The 26,897-nt window shown below is 40.5% G+C and overlaps 1 protein-coding gene across 9 annotated transcripts in view; it reads right to left on the minus strand.

Moving 5' to 3' along the window:
• The window catches only part of enox2 (ecto-NOX disulfide-thiol exchanger 2), a 209,557-nt gene that overhangs the window by 39,328 nt on the left and 143,332 nt on the right, over positions 1-26,897 (minus strand). For 8 of the 9 annotated variants that reach the window (XM_085130908.1, XM_085130899.1, XM_085130864.1 and 5 more), the window contains 3 exons: positions 14,612-14,767; positions 3,762-3,968; positions 1,133-1,366 (listed from right to left, as the gene is read on the minus strand). In XM_085130908.1, coding sequence (XP_084987034.1) covers positions 1,133-1,366; positions 3,762-3,968; positions 14,612-14,767 — 597 coding nt within the window. The remainder of the gene's footprint in view (positions 1-1,132; positions 1,367-3,761; positions 3,969-14,611; positions 14,768-26,897) is intronic. The other variant, XM_085130882.1, reaches the window with a different exon arrangement.

Genomic DNA, 26,897 nt, shown 5'->3' on the forward strand with positions numbered 1-26,897 from the left:
CTGCATCCTGTACAGGCTCACGAAAGGAGAGGAGAGCAAACACCAAGCATGATGATAAAGCAGAGACTTCTCACCTATAAGGCTGAAAATATGCTCTGCTTTCTGCTCGCTAATAAATGTTTCATATAATAAACTGTGAAATATTAAAAACATGTTCTCCTGTACTGAACATGTACGAAATAAAAGCAGGGTTAATAAAAACATACAAGTGCCTCTGGATGAAAGAAAAACAATATGACACAGTTATATATTTGGAAACAAACAACTTTGTGGACTTCAATAACAGGTAAGAGCAGAGACAAGTTTAAAAACAGTAGATGAAACCCATTTATAGGGTTTGATCTCTATAGGTGTCATTAAAAGCAGGATCTGAGTTATACGAGTGTCTGGGAGAAACGGCTAAATCCTCTTTCCCCTTTGGAAAGAAAACCTAAATCTGAAGCAATAGTTGGGATAAAAGTTTTCACAACAGCAGCCCAAAGTGATCAGAAACAAATCCTTGGCTGGAACGGCACAGAGCTGGAGAAGGGAGAGCTGAAAAAGACTCACGCAGATGGTTGAGAGGCACAAAGTCACAGCCATTTTGTTATTAGGCAACTGTGACTGAGACCTGGAAGTGTCACTGCTCATTAGTGAAACAAGTTTATTCAGCCAGAAACTCGACAGAAAGCCGAGAACGGGAGAAAGAAGAGGATGAGCAGGGAGGAGAGTGCAGGGAGAGGAGAAAGGACAAGATAAGAGAGAAGCTGAGGGAGAGTAAACTGATCTGTGTTTAACAGCCGTTTCGTAACGTCTTTTGAAAGCAAATTTGTTAGAACATCAGAATTACTTTCTCAGATTTACCGGCTGCAGTTTATGGCTGTTGCTGTAAAGTCCTGCACTGGGAAATCCCTGCAAGCACACACACTCGCAGTACTCAACCACTGTCATGACTTATTATCTAGCTTGTCAGTTTTTGGATTGCATGAATAAAGACGGCGCCATGAGACCTATTTTTGTGTTCTCTCAATAACAATGTGACAGAAGCAAATGATTTTCTTCCACACATGCGGCAGGTTCTTCTCTTCCGTCTGTGCTCTCATATCCTGCTTTTATTGTACATGCTGCACAGATTGCCAGCATCCATGTCTACCTTTGATCTTGTCTCCCAGCTGACCGCACTCGTGCTCAGAGTAGTGGACGATGGGAGGAGGGGACGGTGGCCGGAGGCGATCTTCTTCCATCTTGCGTCTGTGACGCTCCTCTCTGGCTAACATGCGCTGGCGACATTCCCACTCGTAGAGGTCATCTCTGGCCTGCGCGAAGTCCACGTGGAGGCGTCCAGTGTCTTTTTTGTCTGTGCTTGAACCCAAACGGATACGATAACCTAGGAAGGAAACGGAAATTGTAAATAAAAGAGAAATAATGGTCGAATGAAGGAGGAGGAGCTTAAGAGAAACTAATGTGGAGGAGCAGAAGGAGCAACGGTCAACGTACCGATACAAGTGAACAACTTTGTGCACCTGCAGATTGCACATCACATTATAAAAACTGTGAGGGAGACCACTAGGGCGACGTAAGGAAGATGGCAGCATAAGCTAGCAGCTCCTGGTCAAAACTCGAAAGAGAAGCAGAATTCGAATATTTCCACCGCTAAACCGTGTAATAAATGCCATGGAAGGTGGAAGAAGGTCAAAAAGATGAGGAAACATTAAGGATTTTGTGAAACAAGTGGAGCTGGCAAGAGGAGGCAACGCAGACATGTCCGAGAACAGCGTGCAAGGCGAGCAGATGGAAGGAGATGTAGCTAGCCACCCTCACGCAGACTTCCAGGATATCATTAAGGAAATTCACTGACTTAAAGCAGAGTTTAAAACTGAGTTTGCCACGTTTAAGAAAGACATCATACAAGAAATGAAGGACGAATTCGACAGCTTCAAAAAAGACATTATAAAAACTGTGTGCACAAATGGCTGCTTAGTAACAGATCACAGCTGTTACATGTTACGATTTCAGAATTTAGTCTAAACACTGCTACATTGTTCCTGTTTCACAAAGCCTCGTTTTTCATTTGTTACTTCACAGTTCAGAACACGAAGGAAAAAAAGGTAACATGTGACATCACTCGTCACATTGTAACTGACAGAGTAACAGTTACACAGCCGCCTGTGGCACGTAGACTGCAGCAAAGCGTGCATGCTTCTAATTCCGGACATCTGTCAAATTCGTACGTCCTGTTTACATCAGTTTCTCATTAAAGCGTGCTCATTTGTCTGTGGTACTCTCCATTAGTCTTACAACTTCTACACTGCTCAAAAAAACGGAGAAAAATGATTTGAGTTACACTTGACTGAACTGAAAAGCAATACATTTGAAAGGAGTGACACTCTAAAAAGGTGTGTGTAGTCTGTCCCACTGGGGATTTCCTCTGAGCCAACAGTAAAACACTTTCCATTACTTTCAACGTGTATTTAGATCCAACAAAATCCAGTGAAGACACTTTTTATTGGGATCTACGAGTTGATTCACCCCCAGCGCGCCCTCATCATTACTCTCTTCTTCTTGTTAGATCTCTTGGTTTGAGAAGATATATTAGCTGTAGGGTTTGTGGAGCACAGAAGGCCTGCATCCTTTTGGGAATACACAAGGGAGACTTAGAGAGGCCAATTACTTCTCTAGTGGCACTGAAACACCACAATATCCCTCATTACCCCCACTCTTCTCCACACTAGTTCCCACTTATCCCCACTCTCCCCTCCTTACTCAATTTCCACTAATGGCTGGTTGTGGACTGAAGTGAAATCTGGTCCATTTTGTGATTTAATTGCTTCGAAATGATCAGAGAGTGCATCCAACGCGTGTTTTCGGTCACACGTGTAAGAGTGTGTTTTCCAACTGGGCAACGTAATGATGCGCAGAGTGATTTACTGACACACAACACACTCTCATCAAAGGAGAAATAAAAAGAGGCTGAAACAGCGTTGGATGCCGACAACAACGAACCAAAAATAAGCAGGAAAAGAAACGAGCGCGATTTCAGGGGTCTCTGTCTGCTCCGTCTGCTTCAGGCTCCCAGTCTGCTGCTGCTTCAATATTTCATATGAGGAGATCTCGCTGTGCTGGGGCTGCTTGAGTGGGTGTCGTTTCTAGGTACTGTTTGCACAGTGTGTGTGTGTGGTGTTATTTATGGGGGAACTACACAGCTCTGTCATCACTTTAATATATGGACCCCACTCCCACATCTCACTGTAAGAGAATATGCGGACGAAATCGACGGGTCTCTCATTCAAACCCACACTCAGACACACACACACCTGCCTACCTGCATGAACACACAATAACGCAGAGAAGATTTCTGAATTGGGGGGAGCAGGAACACAGGACAACGTGTTTGCTCTGAGAGATTTAAGATGTAGTCCAGAAGCTACTGTGAAGATAATAAGGACGAGATAATATAGGAGCCTATACAATGATACATGGTTAGTAGAGTTTTAGTTGCCCTTTATGGTAAATGCATTTTTTGGCACCTGTAGTAGAAAACTCTGCTTAGATCAGAGCCAGTTTTTGATTTCTGCTGTGCTCAGTCGAATAAAGAAATATAAAAACATTTTTAATAATTGAATGCTCTTCTTTGTGGCACAGCCACAAAGTTTAACCTCGGGTGCTGAAGGTGAATTACAAATGCACTGATCGACTGGGAGTTTCCTGTACCAGCATCTCTAGACTTTACAGAGAAAAAATATCCAAAATAAAATGAAGGCTTTAGATTCGCGACCTCTTACCTGACAGGAAGAGCGCCTTGTCCACAGTCGGCTCCTCCGCAAATCTGATGTGGCAAAAGTTCTTCTTGCTTTTGCGTATGGCTGTGATGTCGCCACACTGCCCAAAGACCTCCATGATGAGCTGCTCTGTGGCGTTTTCTGGCAGACCGCCGACAAACACAGTCTTACATCCCGGAGGGCGGTCTCTGGTTGCCGGAGGGGGCAGGTCTGTGACAAAGAGGAGCCGTGTGTGAGACATCATCAAGTTGAAATATAAATACGAGGCTGGAAAAACGAACAGCTGTAATTAGTCAACAGCATTTCTTAATGTTTGCAGTTCAGAAAAGTCATTGCAATGTTTCTCAATCACTGCTGTGTGAACTTAAACACAGAAAGCCAAGAATAATTTGAGTAAAACACTTTATTTTGCTCTTTGTGAAGATAAAAACAATACAAGCAGCGGTAACCATTGATTGGATTTTACCAGAGAAAAGTGGTTTTCTTCAAAATTCATTGCAAGAAAAAAACAAAACAAAAACAAAGCAACAAACAGAACTATTATCAACAGCACTGCCTGATTAAAAAACCTTTCATCACTTTGTAATAACAACATTTTGTTCAGCTTTTAATCAAATAGGTGTTTATTTTGTCTTTTTTTAAGACATCTGTGTATTAAACATGGAGACAAGTTAAAACTACAGATGAAAATAAAGCAGAACTACAGCCAACCATACAAATAAAACCTGGATTATCATGTACAGTAAAAATATCCATTAAAATAAAGATAAGAGATCATTGGCGCTTTGAGAAATGCAAAAATTTTGATAATAAATAATTATAGCATAATAAAGGATCCCATCACCAAATAAGCACGACTGACAAAAGCAAATGCAGCGTCATAGCAGAGCATTAATGAAAAATCCATTTTAGAAAAAGCTTCTACATCCAGACTAATAATGATCACAGCAACATCAAAAGAGCAAGACGGCATCTGTATATAATATAAGCAAAAACAAAATTCTCAGTGATGCTGTGCATTTTAGAAAAGAGCACTCATGACCTAAAAAAATGAGCTTAATCATATCATTAATGAATAATGACCTCTTTAAGCAAGTTTTTTGTTAAAGAAACTGAAAAATCAAATCCATGAAAATGAAATTCTGCTGGGCCCAAAGTGACAGATCTTTTAATGTGAAGGGTCCCTCGCACTGCAGAAATCACTTATTCATCACAGATGAATGTTGACTGATTTAATCTCCAATAGCTTCTCATCCATGATGAATATGATTAGCGTGGTCAATGAGAAGTGAACCAGCTAATCAGTGTAATGCAGAGGATGCTGTATTTCTAGACGTCTACTAGGAAATCTCTGCAATGGGGCTGAACTTGGTTGGATACCTGAGATATAGGAGGAGGAGGACCGATCAGGAGTTTATTGTTTTTAGTAGTAATTTCATTAGTGGCATGAAACGAAAAACAAAGTATTTTTTCCCAGTAACAGCTGTTAAGAAAGAGTCTAGCAGCACCTTCTGTACGACATTCAGAGTTTCCTATTCTGCCTTCTGGATCAGTCTTTAAAGGATTCATCTGTGGACACAAGTGCACACATATATTCTTATTATTCTAACATATGCACAGGTGAATACAATTTCAGATTCACGTTACACATGGTTCATGTTTCTTTATATTTTGTTCTGTCATTCAACAACCAAACAGTCTCAGAACTCAAACTTTAATGAAAGCTCTGGATTCAATCCAGCACCAGATTTGATAAAAGACTGAAGGAGAGAACGACACAAGCTGCTGTGTTCTCAGCAGGGCGGCTCATCTCACGCTCAAAAACAAACTGGTAGTGGACTCCTTATGCAGCTTCGGTTTTGGTAACAGTTGAGGATCATTATTAGCTACCATGAAACACTAATGCCTTATTCTCGATCAATAGCCTCCTACTTAACAATAAGGAAGAAAGTCGTCATTAATAAGTTATGTTCTTATATATTCTTCGTTCTGCAGCCTCAATAAACATTTAAACATGTTATTTGGTTACGTTTAGACACCAAAATAGTTTCAAGGTTAACATATTTACCTGAGGTTTTCTCAATGCTCTGCGTTGTTTTCTGTTCAATCACTGATTACAGTGAATGATAACTGCCTACTAATCTCTGCAGGCAGGTTTGTAGGCAGATTAGGCCTGTTAAAGACCTATGAGACTCACGAGAACTGATAACAGGAACTCAGTGGGCATTAAACATCTGGATTGGCTGCGCACATAGATAATCCCGCACAACAAAAAGCTCCGTCAGCTGAAAACGATGAGTTTCGTAGCCTTGAACAATCGCAGCCTCGTTCAACGGCTTTTCAGAGAATCTCTGAAGTGGACGAGTATGAAACGCGATCGTTCTACGTGTAATCACTTCTGGTTTAACTGGAATAAACGCTGTATGATTTTAATGTGTTTAAGGTGTTACAAATAGAACTTGTTAACTGCAGAAGTTGTGAACTATAAAGGATTTTATTATTACTTGGTTCTGAGGCAACTTTATACTAGACAGTAGTTCCTCAGAATTAAAGCTAAGAAGCTTTAATTCTGAGCTACTTGGAGACAATTAACACTTGGAGGGTTTGTAAAAGTTAACATCTTACCATAAAAATACCATAAAGCATACTGAACATGTAATCATGTAAAATTTCATTGCTTACTATTAATAACAAGTAATTACTGACTGACCTAGCAGATGCACAGCATGATCATAAGGAATAAAGGTGAAACAACTGATTCATAATATCTGATAAAGAGCCAACCAGCTATGCATAACTTGGACACAGTTTAAAGCCAAGCCTTGGTTATAATAAACAATATATTTAGTTATTATAAGCACAACAATATAGTATAGCAGCATGTAACACACAAAGAAAAAAAGTTAGGGGAGTTAGTTTAGTTGTGAAAACACAACGATCCAAAGTCAGAGTTTTCTTTTGGCTAAAAAGCTTTATCAGCTCATAATCCCCTGCTGTCACAGCTCCTTGTACTTGCATGCAGCACTGAAGAGCTGCAAACAAACTTAATGTCTCAGAGCCAGCACCATCTCTTTCTTTTAATCCCTCCCCCCCCCATATCTCTTCTACCTTAACACACAGGCTCCAACAACCCATCCCCCCCCCCGCCTCTCCTTTTCTTTAAATGTGACCGGTTAAAGCAAAACATCATCGGTTTCATTCCTTGACCTCTAGCGTTGGCGGATTAGACTCGTTTTTCAGTTGAGATGGACAGAAAAAGTAAAGGCAGAGCAGAAAAAGCTGCGATAGCACGAAAACGCTTTGTTGGCAGATGCAACAAAGACTTCCAAATTAACTGACCTTTTCGGTCCACGAGCGGCCGATGGAGCAAGGAGGACGGAGAAGGGAGAACAGGTGCAGTGCAGAAATAACCTGATGTGACATGTTGGAAGTTGTCTAAAAAGAATACAATGGAAAGTCTTTTTTTTTTTTTTTGCCTAAATCTGTTAATTTCTGTGTATCTTTTAAAACTTAGCAGGAGTGAGATCATTTTGCAATCCCCTCGGCTGCCTGCTGTGCTACTGAATCGCACCGTTTATCACAATAGAACATTTTATGCAAATGAATTAGAAACAACTCTCTAGATGAGCTATTTGTGACTTCCAGATTACAGTAAATACATGATATCAGAGGATATCAAAGCATTTATGAACAGTGCATGTGATTGCATTTTATGCAAATATAATGAGCCAGAGAACCTGAGGCTAAGGAAGCAAAGGAAGGATGGATGGAGCAGCTTCTGTGGGATCTTTTGGGAAATCATACAACACAAATGACTAAAAAACATTCGGTGTTTTCGACAGTGCACACAAAGGAAAGCAGGAGAAACGGGAGAAGATTGAGCAGACGGCTAAATGGAAGAGCCGAAACAGAATTTAGCAGGTTAGAATAGAATAGAATAGAATTCAACTTTATTGTCATTGCACATGCACAGGTACAGGGCAACGAAATGCAGTTTGCATCCATCCAGAAGAGCTTTAGCCATGATATAGATATATTACAGTATATATTAGCAATAATATAGATATGTAAGTATATTACAGAAATGGGTCTATTACGGTATGTTATAATGTACACGGTATGAAGTATGTTATGAATATGCTATAACTATAAGTATGTACAGGCTATGAACAGGATATAAATATGAAAAACTATACAGAAATATGAACTATGCAGGTTATAAACAGTTGTAGGATTAAAAATTATCGTATGTACAGAATGATTATTTACACAGAACAATACAGTAATAATAATAATACAGTAATAATAAGTAGAAAGAACTAATAATAGAATAAAGGACAAACCATGACCCTGTGATTTTCTCTTGTATTAGACTGAATTATTCTGCTCACAGTTTCATGAATGTGGCTGTGAAGCTCATTTTTAGTTCAGCCCCGTCCCAATGGCCTGCTCTTCATAGGACCACCCAGTGGTTTGCTACACTGTCACAGGTTGTTGTAATCCATCACCTCGACTGACCAGACACCCTTTCATGGTCTGAGAAGATGCCGCAGAGAGGAAGCTTTGCCCCTCAAAGGCCAGCAGTTTACAAGACTGTGGTGTGAATAAGGCACGGCGGGACTACAGACCGTCATTTTGAGCCGGATTTATTTGCTGCGGCTGCAGCTCACAGGCTGCCAGCCGCACATGAACCGCACCACGAAACACTCCACCAGCCCCCGAGTCCCCGTGTTTTAACACGGCGGACGTGATTGCAGATGCTGTGCAGGAGCGTCCGCACGGCCCCGCAGACCACGCCACACCACGAAGACAAACTACAATCTACACACATTCAAGTACCCATGTTTAGATGATTCTTGTCAGGGGTAAACGAAGCCATGTGCACGAAGAATTACGGCGAAAAATGGCACAACTGTCTCACAACTGCACACACTGCGATCTGCACATCAGTGTCTGTTTGGTTACTACTGTCTGAATAACTGGTTGTTGCAAACACATGAAGCACTGGCATGTACAATGGGGCCCTGCTTACAGCGCACAACACTTGCATGAAATGCATCAAAATCAATAATGAGCCAAGAAACTGGAAAAAAAAAAAAACCCCAAACAAACCAACCAAACATTTCTGTGCATCCTTCCTAAATATTTGATACTGTATGTGTTCATATGTCGAACTGGTACACACAGCAAGAATACTAAAATCTCTGTAAAGATAACTATACAAACTCTTCTCTAACAACATCCTCAGAGGGTTGGATAAGAAAAACAGTTATCAAGCTTTGAAGTGGGTCCATGGGTCCAAACACTGGAGTAAAGCCTCTGCAAACCATTTACAATACCACCGAAGCATTATATAGTCGACCAGGCAAAAGAGGCAGAGAAGGTGAACCAGTGATCAATGCTGCATTGAGAGGGTTCGACTGAAGTCAAGAGGGGGGACGCATTGAGAAGAAGGGCTTGATGAGGATGTGCACTGATTGTAAGGTTATGCACACTGAGAAGACAGAAGAGAGAAAGCACAGGAGCTGGGGGAGGGCTGAAAGGGTTGTTGTTGCTCAGCTAAAAGGTCAGTGAGCGAGGATGCTGCATGCGGTGTCAGGTTGAGTGTGTGCAGCTAGAGGGTAATAACTACTTGTGATGGACACCATATGCAACCTTGTTGCCAAGACGCGAGCACTTTCCTGTGATATTTGCTTAACGCCTCGATGCAGCAAACGCCAGTGTTTGCTTCGCTGCTGCAGTTCAAACCGTGAGCAACATTAACATGGCTCTGGTTCCAAGCTGCAGTCCTTAGTTACTGTAACAGTGATTCATACACATCCCATTAACAGCAAGCTTTATACTGGCTCAATGGTGAAGTATAATCCAGCTGTATTATATGTTCTCTGGGTAAACACATGACAAAGACTTCAAATAACTCCCAACGATTTGTCCCGGCCACTATTTTGCATCTCAAAGCACTTTTGACAGCATGCAGCATGAAATAATGATTCAGTGCCATCAAAATGTTCTCCTCTCACTCACCCGTCAGTTCTGTCATACTGGGAAGACGACACAGCGAGACAGATGCTGACAAGATCATCTTCTCAAAAATAAAACTTAACACCATTTTTTGATATCAAAGACTGAGTAAACTTTCTTGCCTGTTAAATAAAAGCTGATACAGTATCTGGTGCAACTGTGTGTTTAACTATCCGACAGTATTGACTTAAATAAAGCGGTTTTCTACTGTTTTCTGCATGTCAGACTCTCTTCAGCTTTAGAAGTCTCCACATATATCCTCACATGTCACGTCCAGCCCTGTCCTTTAGCTGACTGAATTTTTCAGTCGAGGTGAGATAATCGTCAATGACATATAAAGACGTGAAATTAATAACACTGATCCTATAACAATGATACCTTTCAGGCTTGGATTGTAATAAGCAGCAAGCAAACAGACAGGATTTCAAGTTTGTGTTGGAGACAGGAGAAAATGGGTATGTGTAAGAGTTCAGGCAACGCTGACAAAAGGCCAAATTGCGACGGCTAGACGACGGCTCAGAGCGACTCCAAAATGACAGGTCTTGTGGGTCGAAGTTAGTAGCTTCAGAAAGGTTATCAAATAAAGGACAACGAGTGATGTGGAGTGATGGCTGGCCTGTGTGGTCCAATCACATACACAAAAGCAGAAGTAGTGTAAGTGTAAGATGTGTCAGAACACAGTCCACTGCAGTTCACTGTGTAAACGTGATCATTGCCTTAACCCTTTAAGACCTACCATAGAACCAAGTCCGCCAGAGCTTATATTATATGTTTACATGCTGTGGAGCCATTTTTGGGAGCATTTCAAGTTGCTATACATCAATACAACCATTATAGCCTAAATTTTAATAATATGTCTGCATTAAGTGCATAGAAATGACATAAATTGCAAAAAAATGCAATAAACTACAAAACAATTGAAAATCGTTTTTGTTTTTTTAACATATATTTCTAGTTAGAGAAATTTAAGAGGCTTATCCCTCAAAACTGTAAATACAAAAAAGTTGCACAAAATAGTTTCCCACCACAGGAAATTTATTTTGAGTGTCTTCATAGTTTTATTTTTGAAATACACCAATTTTTATACACTGCAGGAAAAACGAAAATAAATATTATAATGCAAGTTTGCAAAAAAGCAGCATATGCATCAAAATAAACTATTTCCAGCAGTGCAATATGAGTCTTAAGCATCCCAGAAACCACACAGAAAGTCATAAAGTCAAAGATAACTTTTAAAAACACCAGTATAGGCTCATGAGGCCCTGATGGTAAAAAACTACATTTCCGCGAAAATGGCGTCACTTCCGGTTTCGGGCAGGTCATGGCGGACATGCGATAGTTCGTGCTGATGGACTAGGAAGTGTTACGAACAGCTGATCGGATCAGCAAAGCGTGTTTCTGGAATATTATGTTTTTGTTGCTGCAAGTGCTTTTTATGCAGTTTTTGCAAAGCTATATGTGGAAGGAAACTGTGACCGAGGACAAGCTGATGGCATAAGATGTAAGTACAACTCCTCCGCTTTCATATGCAAAAAAATTATTGCGCTAGCTCACGTGGTTGCAGAGCTACAGGGATTTAAACGTAGTTGCGCAAAACGGAGCGTGCCCGCTCTGACCGGCTTTAAAGGGTTAAAGCTCCTACAAGAAATGTGAGCATTACACTTAAGACCACAGAACAACAGGAGGAAGAGACCAGGTTTGACTTATCATCCATCTTTTACATTATAGTGATCGCCAGATGTTCACACCACATCTGGTAGAAGGGTCATTTACATAGCAAAACCTCCCAAAGAAGAAACAAGACAAAGAGTAGCGTTAAGTTTGCAGTCTGTTAGATATGCTGGCCTTGCCTCGCTCCATAAAGATGTGTTGTCCACTTCCTCAAGACACCTTCAAAGGTCCTGTAATGGTCTGTTAAGTGCAAAACTCCTTTGGGGTTTGGCCTGACAGTCCTTACCTTAAGGCTCAGCAACATATTTCTAATATTATTTCTCAATTAACAGTTTTCGGGTCAAACTGTAGATGAGATATTGTAAATAAACCGGCGATATACCACAACCTTGCCAAATACCTGAACTGGTTTTAGTCAGTTCTTAGCTGGAAAATGCGACGCTGACAGATACACCAACAACTTGAGATCGACACCAGAACTCTGAGAGCCACAGAAACACAAAATCAACCCATTTGATCAGGCGCCAATTCTCACTGGGCATTAGCCATCCCTGTGGACCTCCTACAGAGCTACTTAGCTTTCATGAGAAGAATCAAGCTAGACAGCTTCTCAATTGTCTGCCTATTTTAAAATACCTGGCTTATAGATGAACTGCTTTTTTGTGACACTGGAATAAGTGACACGCAAAAAGATCATAAGTAGAGCCGGGGAGCAAAAAAGTGAGAGAAGAGTAGAAAGGCAGGGAAGTAGAAAGTAACAAGGAGGATGAAAAAGGTTAGCAATTAAGCCTCATGTCCATGTGAGAAGAGATCATTTTCTAAAAAAGTTTTTGTGACTGAGTGACTGTGACAGGCTATAAAGTTGTTGGGTAATTTCTTGACAAGCTGATCCCTCATTTAGCCTCAGGGTTTGTAGCTGCCCCTGAACAAAGTACCTGGTTCATTTCTCTACTTGCTCCTGACAACTAGCTCGAAATATGATCCAAGGTGAAGTTAAACTTTTAATCTGCTTTTCTCTCTGCTCTGTTTTGTCACATATACTGAGCCTAAACGCATACAGCAGATGCACAAGAATATCTTAAAACAGCTTTATGTGTGCCGTGAAAAACAATATTTGCCTAATAAAATTCAGGAGTGTGTTTTGTTTTGCAAAAGGATTGTAAACTAGTGAATGCTAATGTGGTAAGGAGCTTTTCTCTCAGTTCACCTTGAAGATGACATGTAGCACTTGTTTGAAAAAAGTCCCCAGGCAGAGAGCTTTATGCAGCAGGAAATCCGTAAAGCAGAGGTGGGATCAATCAAAGTACCCCCCCACTATTTCGGAATAATTGGAAGGTGGTGGTGAGATAAATATAAACGCCACTCTGGGAAACACACAACGTCAGATTATACAAAGTGAGATTTTTGCCCTGAAACTTTCCACTGTGTTCGTCAGAATGTAAATGCAGCTTAAAGTGAACAGGTGGATCTTCTCTTGTACTGACGTTGTTTACGACAGTGTAATACTGAGTCTAACAAAACTGTATGGGTAGAAATCCTGCAAAGCAATAAATCACCTAAACAGATAAATATGATCAAATCTTCAAGAAACAACTCAATTTTCGTCTTTTTTTTTTTCATGTCTTTTGCATCTGCAGTAAAGTGAAAAAAATAATTTTGGCATAGATGTTGTGGGACTTCCCTACTATTCTGCACATGGATCGAAAGCATAAGGACATCGAAGAGCGAAAGTAGAATCACAAACAGAACAGACTTGAGCTTGATGCGGGTTGCAAAGTGGCTTGCACGACAACTGTCAGCAGGCTAAAGCAATGTAAATAAAAGGGCTTACCGTAATTGTCGGGTTATAAGCCGCTACTTTTTGCACAAGCTTTGAACCCTGCGGCTTTTAGTCAGGTGCAGCTTTTCTATGGATTGTCCATGATTTTTGTCATATCGTAAGATTTGTTTTGTTTGTTCCGCTGTTGTACGGCACTACGTTGCCTGGCGGAAGGGCATGTGATCAGACACACAGTATCGGGGTTCAAGAGTGGTATGTTGGTCACATGTCCATCCGCCAGGCAACATAGTGCCGTACAAGTAGCGCGAAAAACAAACTTCGAAGTAGCGCTTCGCGTTCAGCGGGAGGCGTGGATGACAAGCCGCGATAAACTTGCGAAAAGAAAGTTATGCTCAACTCCACCGGTGGATTCTGACAGCGTGGAAAAGTGTGAAAACATCCACGATCACCAACGGATTTCGAAGGGCTGGACCCCTTCGGAGGGTGTTCGACTCTGACACTGACAACGAGGATTTGTTTGGTTTTGAAAGTGACAACGAAGGAAAGAAGCTGAGAGTGGATGACGAAGCCATCCTTGGTGGTTTTAGTGCAGGAAGAAGAGAAAGATGGTGAATGACTGACTTTTCTTCTTGTTAAAGCCGTGTCACTGCACCTGAACCTAAAAGGTAGAATCTATTTTTCTGGTGTGCTGTAGGTTATTGTTATGTACTACATTTGTTACTCATTTATGAAGCACAGTACATGTTTCATACTTGTAATTACCGCTACTTGTGCATATACCTAAAAAAGTTATGCAAATATGAACCCATAACTTGTTTTTCAAAATATTAATAAAAGGGGCGTGTCTCCAAACAGCCATCTCTTTCCTGACAATTCCCTTTGTGCATATTCTCTCACATATGATAAGTCAACATTGAAACACCTGCGGCTTTTAGTCAGGTGCGGCTAATGTATGTACAAAACAGGATTTTCCCCTGATTTTAGCCTGTGCGGCTAATATTCAGGTGCGCTTTGTAGTCCGGGAAATACGGTACTTAAGATTTTACCAACATGACCAGTGGTCAGCTGATGTCAGCTGGAATTGAAACCAGCTGATGAGATCAGCTGTTTGGTCTCAACTTTGTAGCCATCTATGCTCAATCTGAACTTCTGATCAATTTAGCTGAAGAGGCTGTCCAGGACAAGATTATTAATTAAACCCAATTAAAATATAATGCATTTAAAACCTGACCCTTCTTTGAGGTATTTTTAATTAAGGTGCTGCATCTCAAGCTCTAACACGAGCCGATGTCTGCCAAAGAAACGTGGTGTTTTTAGCTGTATTAGAAGAAAAGACTGGACCAGTGAGGGGAGCCAGGATTAGCATAATACTATGACTTACTGGGGTTGGGGGGGAACAAGGTGCAGCTTTTGCAGTGGATGATCTCCTTGACAACCGGTACGTCTTGGGAGAGAGGTGCAGGTACCATACCGAGGCCGGGCATCATTGGGTTCATGGGGGTAATTCCAGCCATCATACCGAGGCTAGGATCAAAATCTGGAGGCAGGAGAGAAATATGAATGAGATCAAACAGGAGTTTCCTTCCAAAGGGAAAAAGCAACACCTACACAGCAACAATAAACAGAGTTGCACTGAATAACCAGCCTTTGGTCAGATATCACCTCAGCCCATACTAAATCTTTTAAGTTGCATTCACACTGCGTACTTATTCCCTGAGTGATTCTCCGTCAACAACAGTGACACACAAGCAGCCTCCACATAATGGAACACACAGCCACGCATGAATAAATAATCTTGCAAACCACATGCATATTTCAAGAAGTTTTTACTGAGTCATTCCTTCTCTGTCACCCCTGCTGCTTGAATGATGAACTTACAGATAATGCAAGTGGGTCTACATATCAGAGCAGCTCGATTTACAATATTGATTCACACTGGGGCTGGAAACATGGACACATCTACTCTCACACTGAAACACAGGCAAACACTGCACTTTTTGTGCATATTAGTCTCAATATGGAACTTTATCAAATGCTCCTCATCACATCATCCAATGTGTCAACATCTGCAGAGGATCTGGAGTTTACAATTATGCCGCGGGGCGAGTGAAGCGTTTGCATTTGTGCATGCACATGCAAGAGCTCTGCTCACAAATATGTCACAAAAGGTTATATGCAAAATGTGATGCTCAAGATACTGTATGTTTAAAATAAACATGACTCTAGTTAAAACTGTTTTACAGATGGTGACATTTACTGATTGCCAGACATGTTGGTCAGCAGAGGAATCAGGAAATACAGAAATTAACCAGCAAAATAATGAATCTAACATCTTACAGCAACTAATTTCTGGGAAAATTTAATGTTTTTCCTTAGTTAGTTTGTAGATATGCAGATGCGGTCCTATCAGTCAGCACAGTGGGAGGGTTCAGCAGAGCAGACGGGGGAGTGTGGATCCCCACAGTGTTCGATATCCAACAAATTAAAAAGAAATTAAACGACATTTAATAACCAAACTGTGTAAAATATATAATGAACCATGAAATTACTAAAGAAAGTATTAAAAGTCAACTAGAAAGTGCATTTTCTGAAGAAACTGCAGTGTGAATGCTTGAATCTGAATGTATGCACTGAAATGAATTAATTGCTGAATTTTAAATTAAAAAGTTTGAATGAAATAAAAAACAAAACAAAAAAGAGAATTTAACCTGAAAACAAAAGTGCAGAACTTATAATAGCTGACGTTTACACAGAAAAAGTTGGAAAATAGCTGAAAATGTTTTAAATGTAAATTAGAAAAACCTAAGTAATGAGAAAAAGAATTTAGAGTCAGCAAACATCAGAATGAATATTAAAAGTTCATACTCTTTGAATCACTGAATGACTAAAATGTGATCCCTCCAATTGGATCCACACAGTTTAAAATTTTTAAATGTTTGAGCTTTGAAAGACACAGTGTTGGAAAGAGAACAACGATGGCAACGTTTTGAGGGTAAAATGATGGCTGTAGAGCAAACACTGTGGACACAGCAGCAGTTGAAAGAGAAGTGTTTAAGATGAATCCTGGCAGAGTGGCAGGCAGAGCTCGTTAGGCAGGCAGGTGTGACACGCACACAGACATGCCCCTCACTTTTGCTGCTTAAAATGAACAGAAAAGTCAGCCCGAAACAAATCGTTCCCAAATGAAAAGTACAGGTCGTATTTACAAAATTTTTTCACCGTGAGCAGCAGCAATGTCTGGTCTACTGAATTCTCAGTTTTCATGCCTGTGGAATTTATTATATGGACGTGGTGACAGTGGAATGACACCATACTCTTCTGATTTTCAAGTGAACCTTCTGAGCCATTTTAACATTAGAGTCTATGGAAGAGTTGGAGGGAGGAGGCTGTGCATTGGTGACATTTATGAAAGAACCATAACACCTAGTACAATAGTAAACACATTGGATGAAAGAGGACAACGATGGCTATGTTTTGAGGGTAAAATCATACCTGTAGAGCAAATGCTGTGGACACAGCAGCAGTTGAAAGAGAAGTGTTTAAGATGAATCTTGGCAGAGTGGCAGGCAGAGCTCGTTAGGCAGGCAGGTGTGACACGCACACAGACATGCGCCTCACTTTTGCTGCTTAAAATGAACAGAAAAGTCAGCCCGAAACAAATCATTCCCAAATGAAAAGTACAGGTCGTATTGACAAAATTCTTTCACCGTGAGCGGCAGCAATGTCTGGTCTACTGAATTCTCAGTTTTCATGCCTGTGGAGTTTATTATATGGACGTGGTGACAGTGGAAATACACCATGCTCTTCTGATTTTCAAACGAACCTCCAGAGCCATTTTAACATTAGAGTCTATGGAAGAGTTGGAGGGAGGAGGCTGTGCATCGGTGACATTTATGAAAGAACCATAACACCTATTACTATAATAAACACATTGGATGAAAGAGGACAGCGGTGGCTACGTTTTGAGGGTAAAACCAGACCTGTAGAGCAAACGCTGCGGACACAGCAGCAGTTTTAAAAAAGATTTTAAGATTAATTATTTTGCTCCTCTCACTCTAGCAGTTGAGCTGTCTCACTCTAGCGCCAACATTCCGTCCCATACACACCCATTATAAACTCTGAAACGGGTGAAAAAACATCATGAAACTTAAACTGGAACTGAAGAAAAAGTATAATAGATATTGAAAACATAAATACAAGTTGAATAGTTGAATGTCTTGTCTTCGTTTTAAAGTTTGAATGGTTGCTCTATGTCAATGTATGTGGAAGTAGTAAAAGTTTAAAAATGAGTAAGTTGAATGAGGATTTGAAGGGTCTCCCCATTGAAATACATGGGAAATTTTTGTTGAAAAAAGTTGAATAAAATTAAAAATATAAATGTTAAAAATGAGAAAAATAGAAGCAGTCATGTCCAAAAGAAGAGGGATCTAATGGTGTTTGAATGGATTTTCTAAGTTGAACGGTTTTGAAGGAGTAGGACTTCAAAAAACGTACGGAAGAATAAAATATAATAATAATAAAGAAACAGAAGAACAATACTGTGAATGCTTTTACAAGCATTCACACTAACTAATGAATTTTCAGTGACAGATTTTTCAGAACTGTGATCACGTCACAGACATCATGTCAAAGTAAGGCTGATGATGTAACCGTTACTGTTTGTGCTGATTAATCTGCTTCTACTAAAACCAAACACTGACAAAGCAACAGTTCATCTGACACGTAACATCCTGCAGGCATCTGTCATCGACTCAAACACGATTGTTTGCAAACAAAGTTAAAGTTACAGTTTGGAGCATGTTGAGCTTTTAAAACCAGTCTATTGTTAACAGAATGAATGTGTAATGTGTCAGTCTTTTCCTTTTAATTACAGGTTAATTACTGTGTACTTCTATGAAAACTACTATTTTATGACATGGCAATCAAAATATTTGTTTGACTTGTATAATAAGCTTGTTCTAAAGGCTGCCCTAAAAGCAGCAGGTGTTAAAAGGTGTTGAGTCATCGTCTTAATTGCTTCTGATTTTTGATGAAAACCCAAAATGTCTCCATCATCTTTAAACCATTTGCTGGAGGTCGCTTTGTTCTTCTTGCTGCTGAAGACCGTCCTTTATAACTGGGGTAGTAGTCATGATGCAGACTTAATCAGAGTCATCAGATGCCTCACAGGGCTGTGCCATGCTGTCCACAATGACAGCAGTATTAAAAAAAAAAGAAAAAAAAAAAGAGAGCGTTGTCTTGCAATATCAACGGCGTAGCCACGCCGTCCATTTATACTCCCTACAACAGAAGCCCAACCATGCCTGAGAGCAGTGCCAGCCTCTGATGACAATTTAAGGCCTAAAAAAAGGAGCTGCTTCAATAACATGCAAGTGAGGTGGCTGCAAGAGGTCAGACGTCCAACAAAGCCCCATACTTTACAAAATATATACGGAAACTCTTCCTGGTAAAGATGGAAACAAACCCGTTCCACCACTTAAGGCAAAAACACAGCATTGACTACAACCAGCCTATTGAGGCATGTGAGGAGGAGATACGAGCAGCTGGTGACTCAACAGGCAGTTGTTGGAGAACTCGCTAGTAGCAATGCGAATAACAAAAAGAACAAACAGCGGGGACTGATGCGGTTACGGTGGAGAAGAATGGCTTTAAGCAACTAGTTAAAGAGCTCAACACAAGATCCCACACAGAAAATACTTCTGTTTCAATTTAACTATTCTATGCAGGCTCCTGAAGAGTTACAAGGTTAAGCTAGTGTAACAACAATTAAAGTAAAAAGCTGAGCAGGTTTATTAAGGAAACACTTCCCAGGTTACCTTTGTGCTTACATTTCACTCGTTCTGTATCACTATTGGACTATAATGCTACTGCTGGCACCTGCTGGCACTACAGTTGCTCTGTTCAACAGCGAATAGCCCTAATGGGTAATAATGGTAATTTTGCATCTACCTTGGCAATTTAAAATATAAAACGGAGATGTCTCGCTTCAAATACCACGCTTTGATTTAATTAAAGCTGCAGTCGCCGATAAAAGACTGAGTTCTTATTTCAATATCATGAACATTATCTCAGATTTCCTCTCACAATATAATCGTGATACTTTTGAGGCGATATCGCCTGCCCCTAATGGGTAATAATGTAAAACAAAAAAGCCTTTTGCATCTACCTTGACAATTTAAAACATAAAACGGAGATGTGTCGCTTCAAATACCACGCTTTGATTTAATTAAATGCACATTAAATAGACATGTCACTGTGGTGTCAACCCTTAATATCTCACTTCTCTCGCTGCCACCTCTGAGGTCCACGTTTCACACAGCATACTTAATGATGTGAACAGACAAGTCGTCCATCCCACATGACACGATCACGGGATTAAAGCTGACAGTTTGCTGGGATATTTCAGCTCCTCCTGACATGAAACATGATGCAACTAACTTTCATTGCCGCTGCAGTCTTCATGTAACTGCACTGTGTCGTTCTTACAGCACCTTCGGGTCCAACTCGTGTTTATTGAATCCTGATTTGTAATCGGGCAACTCCAGCCTCTGATTCACCAGTGCTTCCAGTAAAACCACATCGACGCATAACTTGCACTCACTCGCATCCGAATGTCAAATGTCTTTTCACGACTTGCTGCTTCCCCACCTCCCTCTTACCCTCTTATACTTTCCAGGCGATTAAATTCTTCCGTCTCTTAACCAATTCAGAATTAACCAAGTTGATGCTGCTTTGAATAAACAGTAAAAAAGAAAACAGAAACATAATAAATTAAAAAATGGTTATGGGGAAAAAATGCCATTATGAAAACAAATTAAGTCCTGTAAATTTATGTTAAATTATGAAAATAAATAAAATATATAGTAATGAGTTGAGTTTTAATTATCTCCTAAATAAATTTGCAAATTATTGTTTAATTACAGGCCTTCATATTTATTTAATGCTGAGCACTTTAGGGGCTCCATATACGATGAGTCACAGTTTACAGCAATGCAAATAAATCACTGTGACGGGCCCACCACCACAAAATAATATTATCTGTGATCTGAAGTCTGCTCATTTGAATCTTCAATAGCAATAAATCCATTGAGGAAAATATTATTTACTGTTCTTCGGTCTGCAGCATTAAGTGGGAATAGATGGCTATAGATACATTTCCTCATAAGTGATTCCCTCTAAATCTACTGTAAGAGAGGGAAGTAAAGGAATTAAATGACACTTAGTGAAGGCGAATAAAGAAATATGCATATTATCGAAGGCTCAAAATAGGTCCCTTGAGCAGGGGAGGGTGTAATAAATATGTTAGGCTGATACAAATGGCTGAAGGATAAAAAGGAAACAGAGGCTGGAAACTGAAAAAACAAAAACACGGCGTCAAAAAAGTAAAATGAGCAACGCGAGCTACATCAAGGGAAAATGGATGGATGTCTGCTGATGACCTCGGTCTCTAACCAGGTGTCACAGTGAGAGGAAACAGGTGATAAGGACTCCTGTTGCCGGGCGATTGATGAGTTCTGCATGTTTAAGTGAAGAACAGGAAGATGGAGAGCAGCAAGAATGATAAGAAAAGGTTGATAGAGGATGGGGTGGTGGTGCAACAGCCTGAATGCCAAACAATACGTCAAAAAGAAAAGATTCAGAGCTTCAGGACAGCCCCAGCTCCACTGTCCCTGTTTTAAAACAAGGAAACATGCTGGTGAGTTTATAACAGATTTTGATACAAATCAAACTATCTCAGCTCGTATGGAGAAAACGACGTGGCTGCATCAGGTGCAATTTCACCGCAGCGCCGTTCATGTTCCCTCTGGACAGGGTGAGAAAACGCGAGCCTGTGAATTTATCCTTAACCATTAAATGCCTGAGACCTGAAGCACGTAAGAAGCAGAATCAAGTGTAATAAAGGAGATTATTTACTTCTTCCCAGAGATTTACAGCACCCATCTCCATTTTTAACAATACAGGTCAAGGAGCACATTTCATCATGAAGATAAACAAACATAACTAACGTATTTCCTCCTATGATACTTACAGTCTGTCCTGTAAACGGACATGGATGAAAATTTAAGTTTTTGTTTTTAGGATCTGCTGTTTTGTCAGATCTTATGCACCACTGTTTATGCCTGCTACAGAAAATATGTGTCAAAAGTCTCACTCCTGCTAAGGTAAATACCACAACTACATGTCCATACTGTAACGGAGGTCATGTGACCATATATGGGATGTTGATTGCAGATATCAGATTAAAAACAAAAGAAAAAAGAAATTTGGCACACTGTAACCCAAAGATGTATATTAAAATATCCACAACCTGGTAACTAAACGCAGTTATGTGCATTGTAAGACAAGAAAAGCAAAAAAAAAAACCCAAAAACACAAAGAACACACAACCCCAAAAACAATCCAATCTCACCAGACTATTACAAAATCATGACCAGCTGTTCCAACCACAGAGTAAATAATAAGCAGAATCTGTCCCACAGTTGGAGGAGGAGATGTCATCGATCACACAAAGCTAAGCTGGAAGACCACAGTTTGTGTGTAGTTTGCAAGCTCTGCTTTCACTCTTTGTTTGGTTCGGTTCAGGCACCAAAACCATTTGGCAGTGCTTAGAAAATATTGGCGGTTGCACCAGTACTCAAAAAAACAAACAAAACAAAAACAACAGGATATCCAGTTTGCTCAAATGTCACAGGAAGTGGTGACCAAGTCTGTGGAGGTGAGACCGAGGGTGGGTTCACACATTGATTACCATTTCTACAAGCCTCAATCTTCTCTTACTTGTAGGAAAAAGAAAAACCCGGTCATTACTAACTGTGAACATGACAACACTGCCAACTATTGGAGATAGTTCAACACAGCTCATGTAGCTAGCTTTGGTACACTTGGCTGGTGATCAGGGAAACACCACGTTCTATTAGAGTTTCAAGTTTTTAAAAGTTTCTCCAGGAACGCAGCCATTAGTGTACGTGTTACTAATCTGCAGGAGTATTCAGCCAAAACCCGAGTTCAAGCTTGAAATAGGCTCATGCAGATGATGAATCCTTCTTTGTTGCCAATTTTACTTTTGTGGTTTTCTTCTGTTAAAGGTTAAAGTGGACCGATTATGCTTTATAGCTAAAGTTTTAAATAATAAAGAGTGTCTGTGTACAAGTAATGACTTCGATCCAAACACGTCCAAGCAGTCAGATTCCAACAGTTTCCTTCTGCTCCTGGATGCCAGTGAGACTGCATGTCCTTAATATGGTCATCTGAGGCACAGCTCAGTCTGCCAGCAGAAGCGCTTTATCCACTTGCAAGCATGTAAACCCTTCTGTTTGAGAGGAGAGGAAATGGCAAGGTGCTAAAATGGCTTGTTTCAGACAGTGGATGAACTGAGAGGCTACACAAAGGCCCACGAAGAGAGAGGAGGGGGAAAGATTTTAAAATGTGAACCATACAAAGCTGCTACAGCCCGAAATAAAACACGAGGGTGGAAATGAGCAAAAACAGGCAGGAAAACATCCTGTGTTTGAGGTGACTTGGGTCATTTGTCTGTCATCTGTTGTTTTCCTAAGTCATCCTAGTGGGAGAGAGGAAAACAACAACAACAACACAGGCTAATATATGTGGCATTTAAGAAAATCAATACAAATTTAAAATCAATCTGAAATTACATTCACAGCTGTGTCGAGGTGAAAGAGGTTAATAAAGACCTGTTCCCTCCACTATGATAATAATAAAAAGACAAGCAACCAAACAGCTCCATCACCCTTCACACCTTTAACACAAAAACCACAGTAATGGCTGCCAAAACTTGTAATGAGAGAAATTAAGGAGAAGGAAGACATTTAAAGAATTAAAACAAACACTGAATTAAAGACAAATGAAGAGAAAATTGTGATTCTCAACCATTGTGATTTGCACAGTTATATAAGAGACGCTGGATGTGTGCTGCAGAACTGCTACAAAAACAAATGATAAAAAATGATAAACTGTCTACGTCGTGTGGATTAAGGCACAAACAATTGTTGTTCCCAGAAACAGAAACATCTTCACAACGATGTCAAGTCGGCTTTAATAAACGAAGCTTGGGAAGCCTGTGGGTGTAACAATAATGGAACGATACTTAATTGCAAATTTACAAAAAACCGAGGGGCAGCACATGCAAAATAATGAGGACATGATTGGGCTCAGTTATAAGAGGCTATTACTTACGTGTAATTCAGTCAACCAGTTAAGCAAAAGGAAGAGTCATTTAGAGACAAGCCCAGATAACAACACCCAGATTTGTGAGTCAACAACAGCACAATTGGACAAGGATGACATGAAATGATTAGTCGGATACTCCATCAGCCCACCGACAGAATGAAAGCAGACCATTCTGAACTAATCAATACACACAAAATATTTGAACCGTTTTAACAAAACGAGAAATTTAAAGAGACCGTCCTGGGCGCTGACACTGGATTTGTAATGTAAACATTAAACATGGCTGTTTATTTAAGCAGCACGGTGGCACGGTGGTTAGCACTGTTGCTGCACAGCAAGAAGGTCCTGAGTTCAGTTCCACCATCAGGTCTTTCTGTGTGGAGTTTGCATGTTCTCCCCGTGTTTGTGTGGGTTCTCTCCGGGTACTCCGGCTTCCTCCCACCGTCCAAAGACATGCAGCTTGTGGGGATAGGTTAATTGGATAATCCAAATTGCCACTAGGTGTGAATGTGAGTGCGAATGGTTGTCTGTCCCTGTGTGTTGGCCCTGCGACAGACTGGCGACCTGTCCAGGGTGTACCCCACCTCTCGCCCTATGACAGCTGGGATAGGCTCCAGCGCCCCCCGTGACCCTGAAAAGGAGAAGCGGAAGCGAATGGATGGATGTTTATTTAAGATAAGATAACCTTTATTAGTCCCACACGTGGAAAATTTGTTTTGTCACAGCAGGAAGTGGACAGTGCAAAAGTTATGAAGCAAAAATTAGAATACAATAAGAATAAATACTGTACAGAATAGAATAAAATAAAATACTATATACAGTAGAATAAAATAGAATAAAATATACAATAAGAAAAAAATATAATACAAATGCTGTATACAACTGAGTAAAAATACAACTGAGTAAAAATACAACGATGTAAAAATACAACGATTTGGCAGCAGACGAGCTGGACTACTACCATCTAATATTCAAAATATAATCTTTAAGGTAAAAATGGCATTGAGTGATTTTCAGTGCAACTTTTCTTGTGTTTAGAAAAATTAACATTTCTGTATAGATGCTGCATATTAAACAGTTTGGTGGAGAAACACGTCACACTCGCAGAAATAGTGTGAACTCATTGAGAGCGCTGAAGGAGAGGTCTCTCTGACTCGGCAGAAAGCCCACAGAGAGATTTAGAGAGCACAAGGGTCCTCTTGTGTAAGAAAAACAAAAGATACCTGGGGCTGGGTCCGCCCACACACAGCCGCACATCTGTCTGATTGTGTTTACTACGCTTGCCTTTCAGCTTTAGTCTCCATTTTCTCCCAGTGTGGAAAACTGAAATCCACAAACATCTTCCTGTAACACCTCTTTCCTGTACAGTCACATGCACGAGTGCACACGCACACGCAACGCCGGCCTCTGAGGTTACTCTACTCTCATTCATTTCCCTTCTACCTCTTGTTCTTCTTGATGATGTTCTTTTGATGTTAAACAATCGAGTTCCTGAAGGTTTGTTCAAAGTAATTACATTCTGAGTTTCCCGTCAATCAAGACGCGCAGATTTGATTATGTGAAGCTCCTGGCTATTAATGTCGTCCTCCTCTTCCCCCCCCGTTCTCCTCTCTGATTTCCAGGGTAAACGTCCCTTCTAGCAGAGTCAGCGGTGGGTGGTGGAGGGGGGGCACAGGCAGCTGCCGTGAGGCAGTGCTGGATAATATTCTTTAATGAGGCGAGCTACCCCTGCCACCTGGAACCTTACCAGAGGCCGCCTCGCTCAATTTCTACCAAAAGTCACCCCCTTTATTTTCATATGAACATCTCAGACTTAATTTCTTTTACTGCAGCATTTCTTGTGAGCTGCAGGATAGAGAGAAACGATCTACTTGCTGTTCATAAAAGTTATTTCATCTCTCTATTAGATTACATCCAAATAGGAATCAGCTCTCTTATGCTGCCCTCCAAAGTCCATTGTCTTCATCTGACGCTTGTATACTCAAATCTCCATAAGAAATCCAGCTTTTAACAATATATAGCCTACAACAGGCAAACCCATTTGAAGTCGATTGGTGAGAACGGTCAGAAAAGTCCTATTTCAGCAGCTCTATAAGTGCTGTTCTATTTTTTTCCACATGTATTGTATAGTCGAGGTAGGGGAGGCTTTGCCTCTCCACTCTGTCCGCCTACGTGCAGCCAAAAACCTCTGGCATCGTACCGCTGCTGCTTCTGAGCAGTCAGCAGAAAGGGACACAGCTTTCAGTCCAAGGATTGGAAAACGCTTACGGCAAAGGAATGACTGTCATGTAATGTATTTCCTGATGTTAATCCAGGTGAGCTAACGCGTGAGAACGAGAGAGCCCAGATTCATATCCTATCACATGAGGAGTGCTTTTTAAATGAGTAACGAGGCATGACGCTAACTTTTTATATATTCCACAGTGTGTACAGCGGTGCAGGGGTTTGTGGCAGCTGTGGGGAAAGAAAGAGGATGAGTGGGAAGCGACAGACAAAGGAGCGTTTGTTTATTCAGGGAACACTTGTCTGTCCCTGGAGTCTGCTTATATATTCTCCAGAGTGTTTGAGCTTGTGTGTGTATTCATGCAAATATATGTGCATCTAAATTAATTCTGACAAACTTGCAAATAAGTGTGTGTGAAGTGTCGAATGCTTTCCTTATGGTGAAATGTGTGCGGACAAGCCAGCATCTGCTGTTAGTCCTACAAATGTTTCTTTTGTCCAAAGAGTAGATTTGTCTCCAAATGTGAGAAACTAAATTAGCTAATCAAAGTTAGCTGTTGTGTGAAAACAGACATCTACTATAACAATTATTACAGAAGTCTTTTACTCGTCTAAAATGTGGTGCGAGTATTGAGCCAGTCAAAAGTTACTGGTTAAGCAAAACAGATTTAACCTTATAGCCAATAACTGGCAGTTTGTATTGACCCTAATAAGAGTTAAAATGTTACTTGCTATGGTCACTCTAACAGTGTATTCATATTATTGGAAAGAAATTACTGCATTGGTTATTTCTTTGTAACTGGGACTTGATGAGTAAAGCCATATTAATTTACGTATATATGTGTTTATATTTTTTGTAATGTGGCATCAGGCACCAGCTGTTGGTTGGTGCACATATTAGTTGAATTAGCCAAAATAATAGTTCATTCATATCAAAAACAAACAAAACAAAAAAAATGCATACTACGGGCTGCTATCAACTAGGGCTGCCACGGTTAGTCGACTAGTCACGACTGATTTAATAGTCGACGCCTCGTCTGAAGCTTTGTAAGATCACAAAAGATGCAGGAATAAGTAGTAGGATTTAAGAGTGTAATAACGGACTGAAACAGAAGATGGCAGCACTGCATGTACAAGGATGCCAGCTGCCGTTAAACCCCGAAGAAGAAGAAGCTGTGTCCCAGAATTCATAGCGCGGCCCAGCTCAGTTTCCAACAATGGCGGCAGCTAGTTAGTTTTAATATTACTCTTATTAT

The sequence above is a fragment of the Neolamprologus multifasciatus genome, chromosome 2 (assembly GCF_963576455.1).
Source record: "Neolamprologus multifasciatus chromosome 2, fNeoMul1.2, whole genome shotgun sequence".
In the NCBI taxonomy this organism is placed as follows: domain Eukaryota; kingdom Metazoa; phylum Chordata; class Actinopteri; order Cichliformes; family Cichlidae; genus Neolamprologus; species Neolamprologus multifasciatus.